Source organism: Myotis brandtii, unplaced genomic scaffold (assembly GCF_000412655.1).
Source record: "Myotis brandtii unplaced genomic scaffold, ASM41265v1 scaffold41, whole genome shotgun sequence".
Taxonomy (NCBI): domain Eukaryota; kingdom Metazoa; phylum Chordata; class Mammalia; order Chiroptera; family Vespertilionidae; genus Myotis; species Myotis brandtii.
The window spans coordinates 1,257,569-1,277,753 of record NW_005365763.1 but is presented as its reverse complement, the minus strand read 5'-3'; the positions used below and the strand labels follow the sequence as shown (position 1 = coordinate 1,277,753).

Genomic DNA, 20,185 nt, shown 5'->3' with positions numbered 1-20,185 from the left:
AGAATATATATTATATATAGAATATATGTCTATAATCTGTCAAGGTTTGTTTTACTGCTTGTAGTCATTAGGCTGTCACCTTCACATGTAACTAGAAAGAAAAAGGTGTTTCATGGCTCCAATCATGAGAAAGAAGTCAGCTCAGCTAGCTCTTCCTTTTCCGAACCTGGCTTGTAGAGTCTCACAGCACACTTCCTGTTGCTAGGCCTTGCCAGCATCTGTGTTCCCATTTCTGGTTGTGCTCCTGCATCCCTGCCTTGCAACATGACCCTTGCCGTGTGCCCAGTGTCCTGCCATTGTCTGTGCTCTGTAGGACTCTGACAGAGTGTACTTCCTTATAAGGTGGTATGACAGCTGCAACCACCTGTTGAAATGAAAGTGCGATCACTATTGAAGGTTGCTTTGAAAGGACCACTGTCTGAGCAGAGCATTTTTTTGTTATCCAGGACATCTTGTAAGGATGAAGGTAGCACACCCTGGAAACATTGGGATGGGGAGGGCCAGTTGAAAAGCTGCATAAGGAGGGAGTCCAGGCTGGGTGGTGTATGGAAGACTTTGTTTTCTTCCCTTACTGAGCCCTTTTCATCTTAGGCATGGGTACCATTGATTGCTCTTGTCACTTGGGTTGTGCATCTCCCCGGTGGCTACATTTCATGGCTCTAAACAGGCTTGTCTCTTCTCAGCAGTGTTGAAATTATGGCATTGGCACAACACGGGGGGCCAAAAGACAGGGGCAGGATCCATGTGGTATCTGGTATCTGTCATCTTCTGTAACACTTACGCTCTTCCCCTGGCGATGGCAGAAGACAGTGTTTTAATCTCTCATTTAATCCATCTGGCCTTTCCATGTTGTATGTTCGTCTGGATCAAGATGGAGCTTTGTGCCCTGGGACCCATTATCTCTAAGGTCGTAGCCATGTTTGACAGGTCAAGGCATATACAATCTGTTCCCTCTTTTATGCAAATTACATACCCTGCCTGGCTCTCAGCATCCCCCATAATTAATCAATTTCTGTTGCTCCCGAGAAAATGCATGCAATAACATTTCTTTGTTTTCTTTTTGAAAAATATGTAGTTCTTCCCTAGCTGGCTTGGCTCAGTGGATAGAGCGTCGGCCTGCGGACTGAAAGGTCCCAGGTTCGATTCCAGTCAAGGGCACATGCCAGGGTTGCAGGCTCAATGCCCAGTAGTGGGCCTCCAGGAGACAGCTGATCAATGACTCTCTCTCATCATTGATGTTTCTATCTCTCTCTCCCTCTCCCTTCCTCTCTGAAATCAATAAAAATATATTTAAAAAAAAGAAAAATATGTAGTTCTATTTTTTCTCAATTAAAAATTGGGAACTGTTTTTGTTGGGGTCAAGGAGGTGAAACACAACAAAACCCAATACTATCCTATTAATTATACCTATTGATTTTAAGATATATCTAGCTTAGAATTTTAAATGTGAAAACCCGTATACCTTAGAACATAGAGATAAATTGCTTTTGAGTAGCTTGCGTACTTTCTTATGGTACTTTCATTAGGAGAAAGAAAAAACATTGTTCTACAATATACATAACTTAGGTTAGCAGTATGAGATTTCAAGAAATTAAATTTACTACATTAGTAAATCAGCTAATTATGATAGCTTCCTAGTGAATTATTGTTTATTTTATTAGCTACAAGATAGCATATTGCATTTGATATCTCAGATTTTCTACTCAGGGTTCTGCTCACTTCTAGCCACCTTTGATTACTACCTATTTGAGCAAAAATAATGTAAGCTAAGTCTAATTTTATGTTGAGCAGAGCCTTCAGATATAGCAAATATGTTGAAGAAATCAGGGAATAGGTATCAAAGTCAAAGAACTTTATAAAATATTTTCTATTTGGTTATTATTTTAATGAGTATTGATGGATATTGATCTATAAAAGGTTTTTTTCTGAAATGTTAGGAGTAAGGGAACCTATTTTATCTTTTGATGTCAATTTGTATACTTAAATATCATCTGCAGTTTAAGAAAAGCAGCCTTGATTAGTTTTGGGAAGTTTTTGAATGCAGTATGTATGTTCCATTCCTTTTGCAGGTGAAAAGTAACTGAAGCTATAACGTCCAGGGAAAAATCACATCTGAAGTGTATGAATTACAGACTCCTCACCTTCACCATTTTCTTGATAAGAAAAACATATTTAAATAGTTGACCAAGGTCTTACTTAGGAATTAAGTCATTGAATGCTTACCTTCTGATTCTCAGTCCTATGATTTTTCTACAATATTAAACTTCCAAATGGGAAAGACAATTACATTAAAACCACTTTAAATTAGTTAAATGTGCTTAAGTGCCTCTAAGATCTGATATTTAGCCTCTAAATTTCTGAGGGGTCAGGGGTGATTCAACCCAGTGGATAAACCAACATTGAGAAGCAGTGTAATTAAGGAACATTGTAATGCACAGTTACCATGGCACCAAAGGGTTCCATACCTGCTCAGCCTCTGGAATTAGAGTGGAGAGGGAAGTAAGGGGAGAATGTTTCCTAGAAGAGGTGTTGGCTGAGATGAGTGCTGTTACTTGAGTGGTCTTCAATAGGGTGCACGGGGAGCATCTCTGGACTGCTGCAGTTCTATTAGGTTAATGTGTATAGTGCAGGTGAAGACATAGTGAGGAATGGGATTTCACATGTAGGTGGAGAACAGATCACTGATGGCATAGTTTAAATTATTTGTTTTACACTAAGGAAGATAAAGAGCATTTGAAGAATATCAAGTAAAAGAATATGATTGTTGGGGCCATGAGATCAAGGATGGGTTATCAAGGATGGGATGTAAGTAGCAGTGTTGGTGGCAAGATCAGTTATATGATAGTGATACAATAACCCAGGTGAGTAATGATGCTTCGCAATGCTGGAGGAAAGGGAGAAACTGCATTTACACCCTTAGCATCTCTCATACGAAGATGGACGAAGATGATGTGATTTTTCTCATTAGCACTTACAGGCTCAGAAACTTAGAATAATTATCTCATTGCATAGTCACTCCATTACCAAGCTTTCTGAAATTTCCCCCCTAATTTCACTCCTTCTGTCCAATCTAGTCCAATTCCTCATTATATAATATCTGAGGTTATGGTTAGGATCTCCTAACTGGCTCTACTGTCTTTAGATTTGCTGAGTGAGCTCTATAATCACATTTTTTAAATTTTGTTTTGTTTTCTTAATCCTCACCCAAGGATATTCATTGATTTTTTAGGGAGAGTGGAGGAGAGAGGGAAAGACAGAGAGAAACATCGATGTGAGAGAAACACATGGCTGCCTCCTGCATGAGCCCTGGGCCTGGGCCAGGGAGGAGCCTGCAAGCAAGGTATGTGCCCTTGACTGGAATTGAACCTGGGGCCCTTTGGTCTGCAGGCTGAAGCTCCATCCACTGAGCCAAACTGGCTAGGGCTATAATCACATTCTTATTCTCAGTCCCCCAAGCTTCCATGCACATTCTTGCCCAAACCATGCACTTTCAGTGAGGTGTATCTTCTTACTGCCCTCAAACTTTCCTCCTTTCATGTGTACATTAGACCTTCTTTCTTCTTCAAGGAACCTTTTTCTAAATAACCTAGTTTTTCCTTGACTTTTTTAAAAATTGATTTTTAGAGAGAGAGGAAGAGAGAGGGAGAGCAAGAAATAAACATGGATGTGAGAGTGTAACATTGATAGGCTGCCTCCTGCACAGCCCCCACCAGGGACCCTGCTGCAACCTAGGCATGTGTCCTGGCTCAGGAGACTATGCCCAACCAGCTGAGCCACACTGGCCAGGGTTCCCTTGACTTTCTAAAGCCCTAAGTGATTATATAGAATCTAGTGTCTGAAACAGTAGTACAGTAAACCCTCGATTTTGTGGATCTCGATTTAACAAACCAGATTTAAGGAACAAAATTTCTGGTCCATATGTCAAATGTGAAAATTAACACCCTGTTAATTTTAAAATGCTTTTAAACAAGATTTTCTTATAATTAAATTAACAGGTTATTTTTTTGTTATTAATTACTGTTATTTTTAATATATTTTAGCAAATAGGCCATGTGTTGGGATGAAACACTAGTAATTTCGCCGACATAAATAAATATTCCATATCTACAACTACAGTCTACATACTTAAATGTTCGGCAAATGATTAGCACGTGATCACACCACATCACACGTGGTAGTTGGTTCTGTTGTCGGTGTGATTTTCTGTAGCAGTTTTAAGGCATGCAGGCCCATGTTCTGACATGCACTAAGCCATGCCCCAGTTGTGTGCATTTGTTTACTCATGGTGACTGGTGAATGCACGCATTGTTCAGTATAAATTAAAAATTACAGTAATACATACAGAAAACTTTTCTGTAAAATTAAACTTTTCATACATACTTAATTTTAATTATACAAACGTGTCTACATAAGTAAAAATAGGTATACTAATTTGTCAATTATTTAACATATGCATTCAGAAAGCCTACTTTGTTATACAGTGGACTTTCAGCTTTAATAGACTCTCCCTCCCAGAATTAGTCTCTTATATTGAGGTTTTACTATATACACTTTTTTTAATCAGGAAATTTTTGTGGGTGCCCTATATGGATTGGGTGGCATGGGATTTAAGAGCATTGGACTAGGGGGAACAGCCATTTTGAATTCTCAATAAATATCAAAATAGGGTATTGCTAACCATTTACTATTTATCACATTTGTAAATTTTTGTTATTTATTTTTTGTTTTGTTTTTCCACTTAACAAAGTCATAGCAGTGACCTGGAATGTCTTTCCTTGACACTATTACTAATATTTGTATAATGTTAAAACATAAATTTGACACCAAGCTCACTCCTTTGATAAAATAAAATTTCAGTTTCAATAGCAGGGTTATTATGAATGCTACCATTTTGATTATGTAACCAGTCAATTCTGTCTGTTGAAAGGAAAGCCTTCAGCTTCCATGTACATTGTCCCCATGGACTGGAAACCATATCCATTGTGGACCATCATTGAGTATAAAAATTGGCTGGATACCAAAAGCAATTTTGCAATGATTCAGAAAATTGAGGGTGTTACCCTCATTGTACTTGTTCTGCAGCCCTCTCTTGGGAAAGGTGAAATAATGGAGGTGTTATTCTACCAATATCTTCATGAGCATTTTACCTGGTTCATTTGGAGAAAGCATTATAGAGAAGTTTAGACTGTAGAGTAGAAGTGAAGAATCGTTTATGGTAATAACTGTAACATTCTTTGAGAGAGTGATCTTACTGTTTTTATCTTCCCACATAGTCCCACCCCAACATAAACTGAGATATATAAATGTACTTTTAGAATAGAATGTCTTAGTAATTATTTTTTTTAACTTTCCTCCAGTTGATGAAACCTCTTCTATATTTATCAATGGATAAATATCACCCAGTTCTTTCATATCTTTTTTTTTTCTTTCATGCTCATACTCTTGGTTCTTCAGTTATTATTTCTACCCCACATTTAAGCATAAAAGCTTCTTAATTCTTCATATTTCATGCCAGGTTTGTGTGTATGGGTTCTTTTTTTAATAGTGTTCTAAAAAAACTGAGTTTTTCCATTGTCAGTAGCTCATCATTCTAATGTTAAAAGTCAGAGTCCAGAAAAGCAGACCCTGTTATCGGACACCATCTGTATCACTAGCTTTTCATTTTCTACATGTTTCCTCCTTTTCCAAAGTCAAAATATTCAACTAAAATAAAAAACAAAAATAATATATCTCCAAAGTTTTCAAATTCTACACAGGACTTTGCATTGCCCAGAAGTCTAGTCCTCACTTATTTTTTGTTACATTGTGTTTTATTTAACATTTATCAATAGAAATTAGTAGTAATCAGTGGATTTGCTAAGTATAGTGAAATTTTCCATTACTAATGTCTTATTTTAACTTAATTTAAGTTTTGTTTTATGAAGATAGATTCTGAAGACTGTGTCATCCTGTTTATAATTATTATGTTGAATCCTTTGTCTTCCAAAGTAAATTATAAATTACTCAAAAATACTTGTTTCTATCATTAAGTATTTCCAGTATTCGGGGTAATTCTATCTAATAAAGAGGGAATATGCAAATTGACCATCACAAAGATGGCAGTGCCCACAGCGGAGGTGGGGTTTCCATAACACAAGATAGCTGCACCCACAGTGGAGGCCGAGTTCCCTTAACGAGCAATCAGCAGGGACCTGAGGCTGCGTGGCGCTGGGCCAGGGCAGGGGACCTGAGGCTGTGCCCCCTGCCCAGCGGGGCTTGACGGAGAACCTCAAGGTGCGCTCCTTGTCCTGGTGCTGGGCCGGGGGACCTCAGGCTGCTCCCCCCACCCTGGACCAAGGGACCTCAGGCCGGGCCCCCCACCCCAGCACCAGGGGACCTGAAGCTGCGCCCCCTGCCCAGCGGTTCTCGACGGGGGACCTGAGGCTGTGCCCCCCACCCGGCGGGGCTTGATGGGGGACCTGAGACTGTGCCCCCCGCCCAGTGCTGGGCCAGGGGATCTGAGGCTGCACCCCTCTGCCTGGCAGGGCTTGACAAGGGTGGGGCCAGCTGGGTCTGGGTCTCACGCAATTTTGAGGTGCCACGGGTGGGTGGGGACTTGACTCTGGGTCCCGCAGCACGCCCCAGATTCTGACAGGAGGAAGATTTTCGTATACATTTTGATAATTTTCTTTCATCTCTGACACTTCTATTATAGAGAAAGGGCAAATAGCAATATTAAAATATTTCCTCTAATTAATCCCCTTCTAATGTGCATGGATTTCATGCACTGTTCTTTATAAATTGGAAGTAATAAAGAATAGTTTTCACATGGTTGGCTTTTTGTTCACTCTTTCATTCACTCAACAAATATTTAAGGATGCTTCTTTGGGCTGTGCCTGCAGAGGGGAATACTTTTTTACTAATGAATAAGAAGTAATGCTATCATTTTTATTTTGTATTCTTCTGTTTATACCTATTGAACAATTCATTGAACTCTAGTAAAAAATCTGAACAAATTAATTAATTATAGTAAAATTGTCAGAGCTGCCTATAGTGACATGCACTGTTAAATCTTACACTTGTGATAAATAGCATTGTAGATATTTCAAAGTTGCTGTAAAGTCTGATTTATATAATGTACTTATTAGGATGCTTTTAGTTGCATTCAATAGATAATCCAATTCAGAACACTTTGCACCATTAGAAAATACAGTCTTACATAACTGAATTCTAGAGTTAGTTGGGCAGTGTCAGGGATTATTGATTCCGCAGCCTTAGCTTTGTTATCAAAGACCAACATCTTTCTGCCCCTTTGGTTGTACTGTTCACAATCCAGAGGGTAATAGCAGAGGCGTTTTACTTTCTTATTCATATCCAACAGAAGGGAGTGAGCCATCTTCCCAAGCATGGAATATGTCCGTTCAGATTAATATGGTCATTCTGGGTAATAATAACACTGGGCTAATAAATCAATAAGTTAGGCTCATGTAAACTTTATAATGGATTTACCCTTTGGAGCTAGATTGCATTCCTGAACACAGTCAGAGTCCCATTAGGAAGAAGAAAGGGAAATTGGGTTTTGAATAAGCAACCAGCAGAGATCAACAATAGCATTGCTTCTTAATGGTGAGGGTGTGGGGAAGATCATTGACCATGTGGCTCATAGTCAGCTTTTGACAATATATTGTTTGTGATGACTAGATAGAAATATTTATTTATGGTATAAGGTACAGAACCTTGAGTTTCAATTGAAATCTGAAGTCATTTTTTCCATAATCATTAACATATGCGTGCCCAGTTTTTTCTAAACTTCTTGGTGACTCAGTCCTAACAGGATACCTTGCAGAATTGAGTAGCTTAATTTGTAACACAGACTAGAATTTTAATTGAGCTTTATTTGCATTTGTTGAAAACATGGTAATTAAATGTCTTAATTGTACAATGAGTGTGCTGCATTAAAGATAAATAAGCAGCTTCACATTATAACTTCTTTAAAAAGAGAAACTTGAGAGTATCTGTTATAGGTAATCACATGGGAAAATAGCTGATAGTTCAGTGCATAGAGTTAGTTAGAATAGGCATAAATGTTCATCAAAAATAGAAATTTCTATTTGTTTGGAAGGAGATCATATTTCTTTGTGTAGGCTCTCTGCAAAGGGAAAGGTAATAATCTGTAAAAAGCAAAATTAAAGAGAAAAATTGTAAAATTTATATACCACTTAAAATAGTAAATTATCTAAATGTAGGTTTATGGTTAGTTCTTGCACTGTAATTTTCTGTGTGAACACATAAATCAAGCCATTTGTTGCTAATATATTCTCAGTAGTTTTCTTACTTGAAAAATTATTTATATGGTTTCTTATTTTATTAATGTTGAGTTGTATCTTATTATAAAGCTAGTATTACATGTACAGAAATAATTTTAAAACTTTAAAATAACCTGACTAGTATATCAGGGACCTTGAGTATGATTATATATATTTACACATATATATAAATTAAGCATGTGTAGCCAGTTCAAGTTTTTAAAAGAGTAATCTTATAGGGTAAAGTGAGATATTCCTATTTTTCCCTATCAAATAATTTTAGACTTTGAAACATATGTAATGCAATACTTTAAAAGAACATCTTATGTTTGTACATATGAAGCTACATATTGCTAAATACTTTTAATTAGTTAGCATCAAATGGATTAGTGAAATAAGTACACCCCCAGAAGAATTTCTGTGATAATGTATTATCAAAATTAGAATGTTCAAATTAAGTATAAACAATTCTCAAATGTCCAAGTATCATCTTAAATAGTTCACTGGCTTGGGGCAGGAAACTGAGCTAGGATATTTTATTTTATCAAATGTGTTTATAAAACCCAAAGTTAATAAATGATTTAATACTAATTTTCTCTGTTTCACCCAATTTATAAAATAATTGGTATTACATACACCAGAAAATTACTGTGATTATGAAAAGAATTGGCAACAAATGTAACTTCAGTGCACAGTTAGTTGTGATGGCTCTTCCTTTATTCTATTACCAAGCCAAGAGCAGACATATGCCCCTGTACTTCTGCCAACTATCAGGCTGAGAACTAGCATTCATGAGTTATGGTGATGGCTGTTGTGGAAGACAAAGTCGTTTACATTTACTGGGCGCATTTTTTTATAGTTTCAAACATTGATGAAGGTTGTGTAATCCATTAGACAATACATACAGCACTAGCAATAATATCATAAAAATATACCAGAAACTGATGAGAGCCGAAGCGAGTACAGTTGACCCTTAAACATTGTAAGTTTCAACTACCCAGGTCCACTAACACGTGGGTGTTTTTCAGTAAATAAGTACAGTACTGTAAGTGTATTTTCTCTTATGATTTTCTTAATAACATTTTCTTTTCTTTAGCTTACTTTATTGTAACACAGTATGTAATATATGCTATACAAAAGCTGTAAATTGACTGCTTATGGTATCAGTAAGGCTTCAGTCAATAGTAGTCTATTAGCAGTTAAGTTTTGGGGGAGTGAAAGTTACATGTGGATTTTTGACTGTGTGGAAGTTGGTGCCTCTAAACCCCGTGTTGTTCAAGAATCAAGTGTATAATGGGCCTTCCCGGTATTACTGTAGTTGGGGTCTGGCCAGTTTTTTCAGGCTTTATTAGGGAAGAGTGGGCATTGTTCTGAAGCGAGAGGAATGGCAATACCCAGAGACTGCATAAATGCTTGTGTGGTTGGGATAAAGTCATGAGTCAGGTACCAGTAATCTTTGATTTAAACAATCTTTTATGAGCAGTTGCTGTCTGCCTGACATTCCTCATTTTAGAAGCTTAGAGAGTGGGAGACAGACATAATGTGAAGTGCAACAATAAAAGTTTGTTACAAAGAGATATGGAAGTATAGGTAAAAGGAGTTTTGCATGTTGTGAAGTTTAGAAAACCCACCCACTACCATCCATCTGTTTAATTTAAGTATACCAACCGACCTAGGTTTGTAGCTCCCAAGAACTTTTGAGAATTGTTTTATAGTGATTTGGTCAATTATCTCAAAGTTGAGGCCACACCTATTTCGCAAAAGGTTGAGGGAGTGATTGGCAATCAGAGCATAGCCATATCAAGGGTATTGACAAGGTGCTGCAGCCCTACTAAAGCTATATTTACATTCTCCTGGGGGGCTGTCATTGAAACAGCTTCACATAATTAGCAAGCTCTTGAGCAGTGATGGCGAACCTTTTGAGCTCAGCGTGTCAGCATTTTGAAAAACTTAACTCTGGTGCCGTGTCACATATAGAAATTTTTTGATATTTGCAACCATAGTAAAACAAAGATGTATATATTTGATATTTATTTTATATATTTAAATGCCATTTAACAAAGAAAAATCAACCAAAATAATGAGTTCGCGTGTCACCTCTGACACGCGTGTCATAGGTTCGCCATCACTGCTCTTGAGACACTAGGCCAGAATATTCTTTCCCTCCTCTATGTAGACCACAAAAAATTACAGCCTTAGCTCAGCATTTATTTGCAAGGCTATGGATTTTTACTAGCATTGGCCATCTGAAAATTGTAACTGGCTTCCTCCAATAAATCTGCACAATTTCTATTTATGCATTAGTTGAAAAAGAGTAAAAGAAACAATTTTTTTTAAAAACCTGCCATGTTCATTGGAAGAAGAGAGTGACTCACATTTAGATAACTCAGTACAGAAAAAGGTCAATCTTTCTGAAGTCATTTTTACAGTTGCTAACCCATCCTAGAGCCACTGCACAATTGACCTTGCTTCTTGAGTGATTTCATCAGTGTGAGCCACAAATCACAGTATTCAGTTACCATAGGATTGACAACAGGTTTCTGAAATATATTTCTGACTGCTGTAATTATCTTCTAGGAAGACTGTGTAATGACTGGTTGATAGATTGCTGAAATATATGCTGAATGAAGCATGGAATCTAGCAATCACAAACAGAGTTGACTAAAAATTCATGAAGGTCTTGCTAAAGTACAACTGTACAAGGATATCATAATAGCAAGATCCCCAGGCGGGGAGTGTGCTGGACCCAGATCTTTCTGTTTCTTCAGCATTTAGAGGAAGAAGTTGGTCTAAATGACCTCCAGAGTACCGCCTGGATTTAGACTCGGTGATGTTCTTACTCTTTGGATAGACCTAGGGTATGACCAGCTGGAATGGGAAATATGTTGGCTCATGTTTTAACCCAGGGGTCCTCAAACCTTTTAAACAGGGGGCCAGTTCACTGTCCCTCACACCGTTGGAGGGCCGGACTATAGTTTAAAAAAAAACTATGAACAAATTCCTATGCACACTGCACATATCTTATTTTGAAGTAAAAAAACAAAACGGGAACAAATACAATATTTGTATTTGCATGTGGCCCGCGGGCCGTAGTTTGAGGACCCCTGTTTTAACCAAATATGTCAACAAAAAGAATTATTTTAGTATTATGGTAAATAGCTGGCATTAATAAAAGTATCAATTGGCTGTACTCATGTCATCATTTGATAGTCTCTTTTCAGATGCGTGAGGGTTTAGTAGCATAACACTAAGATATTGAGTTTGTTTTAATATGTCTTATTATACTCTTGTTATTGTGTATTGCTAACTTAAGTGCCCCTCACTGAATTTCACTTGAAGATACATTAACTTTATTTAGAGATCTGTTCTTTGTGAAAGACAAGGAAGAGGCTCTACATTAGAAGAAGCTTAAAAATATTGATTCATACTTTGTTTGTTGCTGGAGAAAAAAAAAAGATGACCTCTGAATTCAAGGGGTAACACAAAGCCCCAAACCATAGGCAATTAATCTCAGAAAAGATCTAATGAGAATGGCTGAATATGTGTATCTATTGCTTCCCAACTTAAATTCGGAAAGATTTTTTTGGTAGGTGGAAACCCACTCTAAGTTACTTGTCATTCTTTCAAATGCAAACAGTTTGGGGTATTGGACCATATTCTTATGAAATGTTGGTTCAAAGGATGGAATCTTGTTATAAGTACAGCTTTTATCTACAAAGTTCAGAGGAGTATGAGGTTATTGAATCACACCTTTTCATGACTCCATCCAACTCTGTTTACTTGCCATTGTGTAGACTCACATGCAAAATTATTTAGGATTAGAAGATGTAGTACCATTTGCTTGTGATGTTGCCTTATTTAATAAAAACATAAATAAAAGCTGCAGAGGCTGTGAAGATCCAGCCTGTTTGTAGAAATGACAAATAGACATGTTTGGGAGCCTGAGGAAACAATTTCTTGTGCTACCATTGGTGTGCTAACTAGAGAGTGGTATAATCCATTAATGAGGGGCCAGAGTGGATCCACTTCATCCTTACCCAGGAGGAGTGTAAGCACTTGGGGAAGGACTGCTTATTTTCATTTTGCAAATATGTAAAAAGGACCATTACGGATCTGTGCTGAGGACCAGCCAATTCCCACAGCAATACATGTTCTGTGTCAAGTAAGATGTTACTCCAGGGAAATCAGCACCTGACTGAAAAGCAGCTTTTCTCAGTCTATTGGCACATCATTTTCCTATAGGGATACACATGTGCATAGAAGTCATCCACATCACATATTCAGTTTTAATTCCATGCAAAAGTAAACAGCACTGCAGCCCATGTTAATAGCAGGACTGTACAGTACAACATGTGGGAAAATAAAATCCTCACATATATTTTAGCTTCCTTATTTTTGTTCCTTTGGTTCACTGTATTCCTTATCTTTTTTTGTTTTTGTTTCCTTCCAAGTGGAAGAAGACACAGAAGAAAGCTCAAGATCAGGGAGAGAGTCTGTGTCCACAGCCAGTGACCAGCCTTCATATTCTCTGGAAAGACAAATGAATGGAAACCAAGAGAAAGGAGATAAGATTAATAGGAGAAAGGATAAAACTGGAAAAGAGAAGAAAAAAGATAGAGATAAGGAAAAGGATAAAATGAAAGCCAAGAAGGGAATGCTGAAAGGTCTAGGAGACATGTTCAGGTAAGTCTTTACCAACCCAAATTGGATCATTCCTCAACATATGTATGAGGTTAATAAGAAATACTAAAACACAAATTTGAAAACATTGTTTGAGGTTAACCAAAATTCTTTTCAGTCTTAGCTACTTCATTGCTATATTCTTAATGATTTCACTTTCGTTATTTTAAACCATTTTATCAACCTTAAAGATGATATCTTGCCAACTATGGAAATGACTATAGAGAGGAAGGAGGGACAAGTCTATATCTTAGCTATGCATAAGAGTAACAGCCCCATTGAGACAAAAGACTGTTAAAGTAGTGTTTGTTCTTTTGTGAGTATGAACAATGGTTCATTATTTAAATTTAACATAGAGCTCAAGTTAGAGGTAGCATTTAAACGTTCATTAATAACAAGTCTAATAAAAAAATCTTACAAATAGTGCTTTAATTAAACCGTGTTGATTAATTTAATTTATGTTATTTCAATAGTAAAAGTTTAATTAAATGTAGTCTCTGGCTGTTTTCTGACAGAAGTTTTTGTGTCCCTAAATTATATTATAGGATTACTTAGCATATCATGCTTTACAAATCATTGCCACACAATAAAAGTGACAAGTTTTTCTTAAGTTGCACTGCAACTCTTCCATAATTGTTCATCTAATGTGAACAATAATATTCAGGTCTTTAATGTGCAATATAAAGATTAGTTGATTGTTCCATAAATTAAACCCCTAAACATATGATGATGTTTTAAATTTGAAAACATACAGCATAATCATTCAACTCGTCAAAAAGTAGTTATCCTACATTATGAATCCCTTCCTTTTGACCTTTTTTAATTGAAAATGTGAATGAGCTTTTCTTTTCACAGAAATTTTTTATTGATGATCCTGAGGTTGCCCTCAGTAACTCAAGGAATTATAGATATGTCAAGCCTACAAAATTGAGGACTTAGGATCCTGCCTTCACAATAGATATGTTCTGTAGATGTCTGATTAAGTTAAGTGCATGAAAGACGTAAGCTATAGATGGAGATAACACAAAACCTGATCTATTAGCCCTGTCAGTTTTAATTTAAATACAATTGGATTTCCATCTCCAGTGCCTCATAACATTGGGTTTTTCTTAGTTTTACATTAGTTTTTCTTGCTTATATACTGATCCTTCTGAATCCATTTTCAGTCAGATCATCATTTTTCATTATATTCCATGTCCAAGAACACTTGGGGTGAAGTTGCCTTAATTGCCACTTTATTTCAGTTTCTTTGTTATCCAGGGGTTTTTTCATTCCTTATATGCAAACTGACAGCTCATAAATGGTCACCTACATAACACACAGAAATAAGGTGGTTGCCTATCAATTAAAGATGGAGGATTTTATACTACTGTCTTCAAATTAGAGAATATGATAAGGGTCCCCTGAGACTTACAGAGCCCACTTGGAGCCCAGTCACATTTCCAGGGTTTCATCCCGAAGTCTTATTGAAAGCTAATGGCTTGTTAGTTTTTATTCATCAGCTAACATTTATCTAATAGACACAGTGCTCTGTTATTCTCATGGAATAGAGAATAAGCAAACTTTTAGTTTGTTTGTAAATTATTTTATAAATTATTTTAATTATAAATGCTTTTTTTTTTAACTTGTAACTCCAGAATCAGAGAGACCTTATAGTAGAGTTTTCTTTTGAGGGCCAGAGGAGTGGAGAGTGTCAGAGCCGTGGGGAAATATATATTGTTTCAAAGGGACCCTGAAGTACAACACAGTCCAACCTTCTTTTTGCTACAAGTTCTGTGAAATACTATATGATGTTTTTTCTAGATCAAATTCTATAGCCTATACCTATAACCAGCTTTGTGATGAGGAAGTGGACCCATTTATACTCTGAAGGCCTGGGTATTCTTGAAAATCAACTTCTGTGTTTAGGTGCCAGGGCTGAGAGTTTTTTCTAAGAATTAAGTTTGTGTTCTTCCAATATTTAAGAATGGCTGTTAAGAAAATGAGAAATGTCTATACTTTTCTGGGTATATAACATATAAATGGTCTGCTAGAGTCAGCCTACATTGGCTTGTGAAAGCCAGTTGTTCAATTTTTAGAGATTTTTGCCAACCAGTTGTTAAATACAACCATTACAAAAAATTAAATAAGTTCTATAAAATACTCAAAAACTGTCACTTCCGAATTATTTTATTACATTTTACTATAATCTCTGCTTCTGAGGTTATTTACACTGATTGTGTTGGCATGGTGCTAGTACTGTATATGGTGTGCTCTTCTCGGCTTCAGCTCTGGGACATCATGCTGCCAGCTTAAAATCAGCCATGTGGGAGGACTTACACCATGGAAGTATGTGAATTCCACAAAACTGAGCTTTTTCTCCCAGGAGAGCACCATACCACATGGGGAGGAAAAATAAATTCTCTGCTACCCTTCTAAGTTCTTCCAGTTGGAGAAATGAACAAAATTAACATGAGACAGATTAATAAGAGAAAATGACCAGATTTATTACCTATACACATATGGGGTCCCTAAGAACATGGAACCTGCCTCTTTAACAGTGGGACACAGAAAGGACTGACTAAATGGCTCTTGATAGGTTCCTGCCTGTCTATCACACTAGATCATATTAAAATATAGTTATCTGTGATATTTGCTCCTTTAGAGCAAGTCCTCTATCTAAATTCTTTTAGACAGTTAGGAGGAAGACCAAAGGTTTTTCCTGATTCTGTCATTCCTTAAAAATAACTAGCTTAAAATAATGTCTTAAAAAGGGGCATATTTTGGGGTGACAAACTTGGCTTCCCCTCACCATGGAGAATGTAAATATGACTTAAGCAGAGTTGTTCTATCTTGTCTACTTCTCTTGATCATGACTGTCTTCTTTCTGACTGCAAACCAGTGCTTCCTCCCTCTGGGAAATGGTTGAAGCTTACCAAACACTCTCCTTGGAAATGAGTTGAGAATAATTTATTAAACATAAAATAAGCTTTTTGTTTTACTATTGGCTCTCAGTCATTTCTTCATACCATTATTATATCTCCATAGTATTTCAGAAGACTTTTAAAGCATTATTAGTTTTTTAAAAATATTTTTTACTGCCTTTTATACCTACTGGATCTAATTATTTGAGACTAATAGACTCTCAGATTGATTCTTTTATGTGTTTTTAATAACATAGGGAAAATAGTAAGATTTTAAAATTAGTCGCTTCCCTTCTCTTTGTTCTTTTAAATAGTATGTGATTTCCTTAGCAAGGTTGGTTTTAAATAGCTTAATAAAAATGTATATGTGCCTATAGATTTTTTAGAACAGTTTGTAAGGAGATTCAAGTATAGCTTTCTCATAGTTGGCCTAAACTACAAAGCAGGGGTGTGTGTGTGTGTGTGTGTGTGTGTGTGTGTGTGTGTGTTATGATTTTGTTTCTGTGTTTTGGTTCAGATAATAGAAAAAGGTTTTTCTCTTTAGTTGCTTGAGAAAGTAATAATGTGTTTTCCTTCGAAGATAGGCTCACAGGCTCTCCTCCCCCCCTTAACCCCACCCCCAACTCTACACCTCTTGGAAAAAAAACAAACAAACCACACACTCTATTGCTACCCCTATAGGGTGTATGTGTGATTTTTGGTTAAATTTGATGAGGGCCTAATAGATGGACCATATTTTTAAAATTCTACGAGAGGAAGCTGTGGAACATTGAGCAGGTATTTTAGTTCATTTGTATATACAAATAACGTTGTTTTCTGTTTCACACACTGAATGATAGTCACAAAAATGATTTAATTATTTTTGTTTTTAGTCTAAAATATTTTTTCATCTTCACCTGAGGATTTGTTTTTATTGATAAGAGAGGAGACAGAGAGAAACATCAGTTGATTGCCTCCTGTACATGCCCTGACCAGGGATTGAACTGGCAACCTAGGTGCCCTGACTGGGAATCAAACCCCCAACCTTTTGGTGTACAGGACAACATTCCAACCCATTGAGCCATATGGCCGGGGCAAAAAGGATTTAATTATTGATAACTCTGGAAAAGAATGTTGTGTCATATGAATTCTGTCTATAAATTATGGAGTATATGAAGTGCAAAGTTGCCTTAATGCAAGTTTTAAATCTATAAGGAATCAAATAACAAATATAAAGTGTGTCATGTTTGTATGAATTTCTCCTTGAATATACAACATCTTCTTTTGCATGTATGGAGCTCCTATTGCCTTAATTAAAGAGGCTTTGTAGCTCAGAAAGCTGTGTGTACTTACTGAACAGGTAACATGATTTGTTAATGCAATCATTCTGAGTGCAAAGTACAGAGTGGGGGGGACCAGCTGTACTTTTGAGTCTGTATATGTTTGATTCTAAGATGCTTGGCTATTCAAATTTAATACTCTAAAATATTTCTGAGAATTCTGCAATTTTATGAAATTGGCACCAAAGAGAGACAGGTATCTATTGTGTAATGTTTTAAATGTGTTCATTTTTAAATGAAAATAACAGCATTATTATTTTTTAAATTGATTTCAGAGAAGAAGGGAGAGGGAGAGAGAGATAGAAATATCAATGATGAGAGAAATCATTGACTGGATGCCCCACACTGGGGATCAAGTCTGCAACCCGGGCATGTGCCCAGACTGAGATCAAACCTTGACCTCCAATAACAGCATTATCGAGCAACATGTTTTTGCCTGTTTCCATCTCCAACTTGAATAATCAACAAGATATTAAGCATTTAAAAATACTTTTTTTCAGCCCTAGAGTAAGTGCAATTTGATATTGCTTTTCTTGAAAACTCAGAATTATTATCATTTGAATGGCCCAGAATTGCATGCACTGAAGGTTCTTAGAGCTGACCTTACTGTGCATGTATCAGGTTATTTGTGCTGTTGTCCTTTTGTGGTAGCTATAGCTATCTCAATGGAAGCTCAAGCAAAAGTAATGTTGCAATATTCACATTATTAAAATAGAATCCTCCAATTACATTTAAAATGATGACCTGAGTCCCTGCGGCATTGTTTATTCAGTTCTGTAAGAAGAAATAGATCATTTAGTTTAAAATCTTGTTTGGTTTAGAATATAATTGTTTTCAGAACACAGTGAACATGATCAGATTTTAAAAGTTTATGTTATACCAGCTGGTATTGGCTCAGTGGTTGAACATCAACCTATGAAACAAGAAGTCACTGTTTGATTCCCAGTCAGGGCACATGCCCTGATGTTTCTATCTCTCTCTCCTTTCCTCTCTGAAATCAATTAAAAAATATGTTTTAAAAAAGTTAATGTTGTAGTTGGATTATACCTTTTAGACTGTTGAGAGAATAACAAACACAATTTACTATTGCTTCTTCCCTTACCTGTGCGTACTAACTGTGTGTCTGTACCGTGTTTCTTGTTCAGCCTTGCCAAACTGAAGCCTGAGAAGAGATGAACAACAAACCAGATTCAAAAATGGCTTGAAAAGCACATGTTGCACAGTTGTTTTTAAACAATAAATTTACTTTTAATGAATTCTTAGTGGCTGTTGACAAATTTTGTTTACGACATCAGCAGTTTTGATGGTTTTGTAATTTCCATATTAATTAATTTGGAACTTTTTTATTTTGATTTCAATCTTGGTGTTTAAATCACTGCTTGGAAAGGCAGAGAAGTGTTTTTCTTTCCTATCATTTTTATTAGCCCCTTTTCATAGTGGAAAACCATAGTCCTAGCTGCTGGCGTATTCAGAAATCATCAGCACACACCAATCAGATGTAAGAATCAATGCTTTCAAGAGTATGTAATGTACCAATTTGGTTTCATTATGTAGGTCAGTGGCTAGGGACACAGGCAGGCAGCAGATGAATAGTTCAAGGGCAAGGAGGTGTGTCCATTGGGATAGTCACTCATCAGTTGATGACCAAGTGGGCCAGTTAGAAAGTGACTTTTGGGCAAAGAAAAGTGCCTTCATGGGTTACGGAATTTAGATAAAAAATGAAGGGTTAAGAAAGTAAATATCTGTGTTCAGGGATGGCTGAACCAGCAAGTGCTTCCAATGGGAAAAGTAGAGATACTTTAACCAGTAATCCTGAGGTTTGCTGAGACCATAGGGAATGGAGGCACACACTTCTATAGAAATGTTTCTGGAGTGATTTAAATGTTTCTGGAGTCTGCCTGGGTAAGTGCTCCAATCACAGATCCAAGTGCCAGCCCAGGTGGATCAGTGTCCTTACTTTAGAATGAAGTTTTCTACTTGGAAGAAGGCTTTGTTTTTCATGGCCTCTCAGGATTTCACACACAGACTGCATTTAGCTACCTCTGTTTCTCTGAAAACCTTATTGGTTACTACATTCCACTTAGAAATGAATGTGATGATGAAAAAGAAAACCATTTAATAAAAGGGTATTGGAGAATTGGGTTGTATGCCGTGAGAAGGATTTCACTCTGCAGACATAGTAGCAGCTTGCTACCCTACCCTCGCACCACTCTGCCAAGTGGAATTTACCTATATTATAGGAAGAACACACACAAAACAGGGTTTATTTGTTTGTGTCAGAAGTGTTGGGACTTGTCGTTTTTTATGACTCAGGCCTTGTGGATTAATGTGACCAGTTTCGTGTTGGTAAAATCAATTGGCATCTGGTACAACCTGCTGGGGATGTAGAGAATGCAGTTTAATTCATCCAAATGAGGTACAGGAGCAATACTATGTCATGGAAGACTGAAATTTAAGGGAATGATTCTGCATAATCTTACTTGTTTTCTTATTTCATCTGGAATAGAACACATATTGTTCTATAAGTACACCTATTGGGAGGTTTCCTTGGAATAAGTTCCAAATTTGTAAATCCCAAGTACTTACTGTATGCTTCTTTTAATTTGAATGTAAACAGAGGTTCCCGTTTTTAACACAGGAAAATAAGTGTCAGCCTGACCTGTTAGCAAAGACAAGTTCTAGAGTAGCTGATATTCTACTCTTCAAGTATTCTTCTTTTCCTTGTTGGCAGTTTTAACTAGAGAGCCTCTGACTTCTACAGCACTGAAGCTGACTGCAAAGGGAGCCGGAGGGGCACAGAGCATGACAGCTAGGCCTTTCTGAGGCCTTCCTGACGCTTTTTAATGTTTCTTTTCCATAGACCTGCAGCATGAATATAGAATGCAAGTATCATGAATGACACTTACTTTATAGTTTCTGCAAAGCAAACCTTCTTGTAAAAGAAATTTTTGACAGTTCTGAGATAAGTCCATTTCAATTTCAGACTGGATGAAAAATA

The 20,185-nt window shown here is 36.7% G+C and overlaps 1 protein-coding gene across 6 annotated transcripts in view; it reads left to right on the top strand.

The window, feature by feature from the left end:
- The window catches only part of PARD3 (par-3 family cell polarity regulator), a 744,562-nt gene that overhangs the window by 463,815 nt on the left and 260,562 nt on the right, over positions 1-20,185 (top strand). For 5 of the 6 annotated variants that reach the window (XM_014545438.1, XM_014545437.1, XM_014545440.1 and 2 more), the window contains one exon: positions 12,737-12,968. In XM_014545438.1, coding sequence (XP_014400924.1) covers positions 12,737-12,968 — 232 coding nt within the window. Of the gene's footprint in view, positions 1-12,736; positions 12,969-18,332; positions 18,444-20,185 lie in introns of those variants that run through there. The other variant, XM_014545442.1, reaches the window with a different exon arrangement.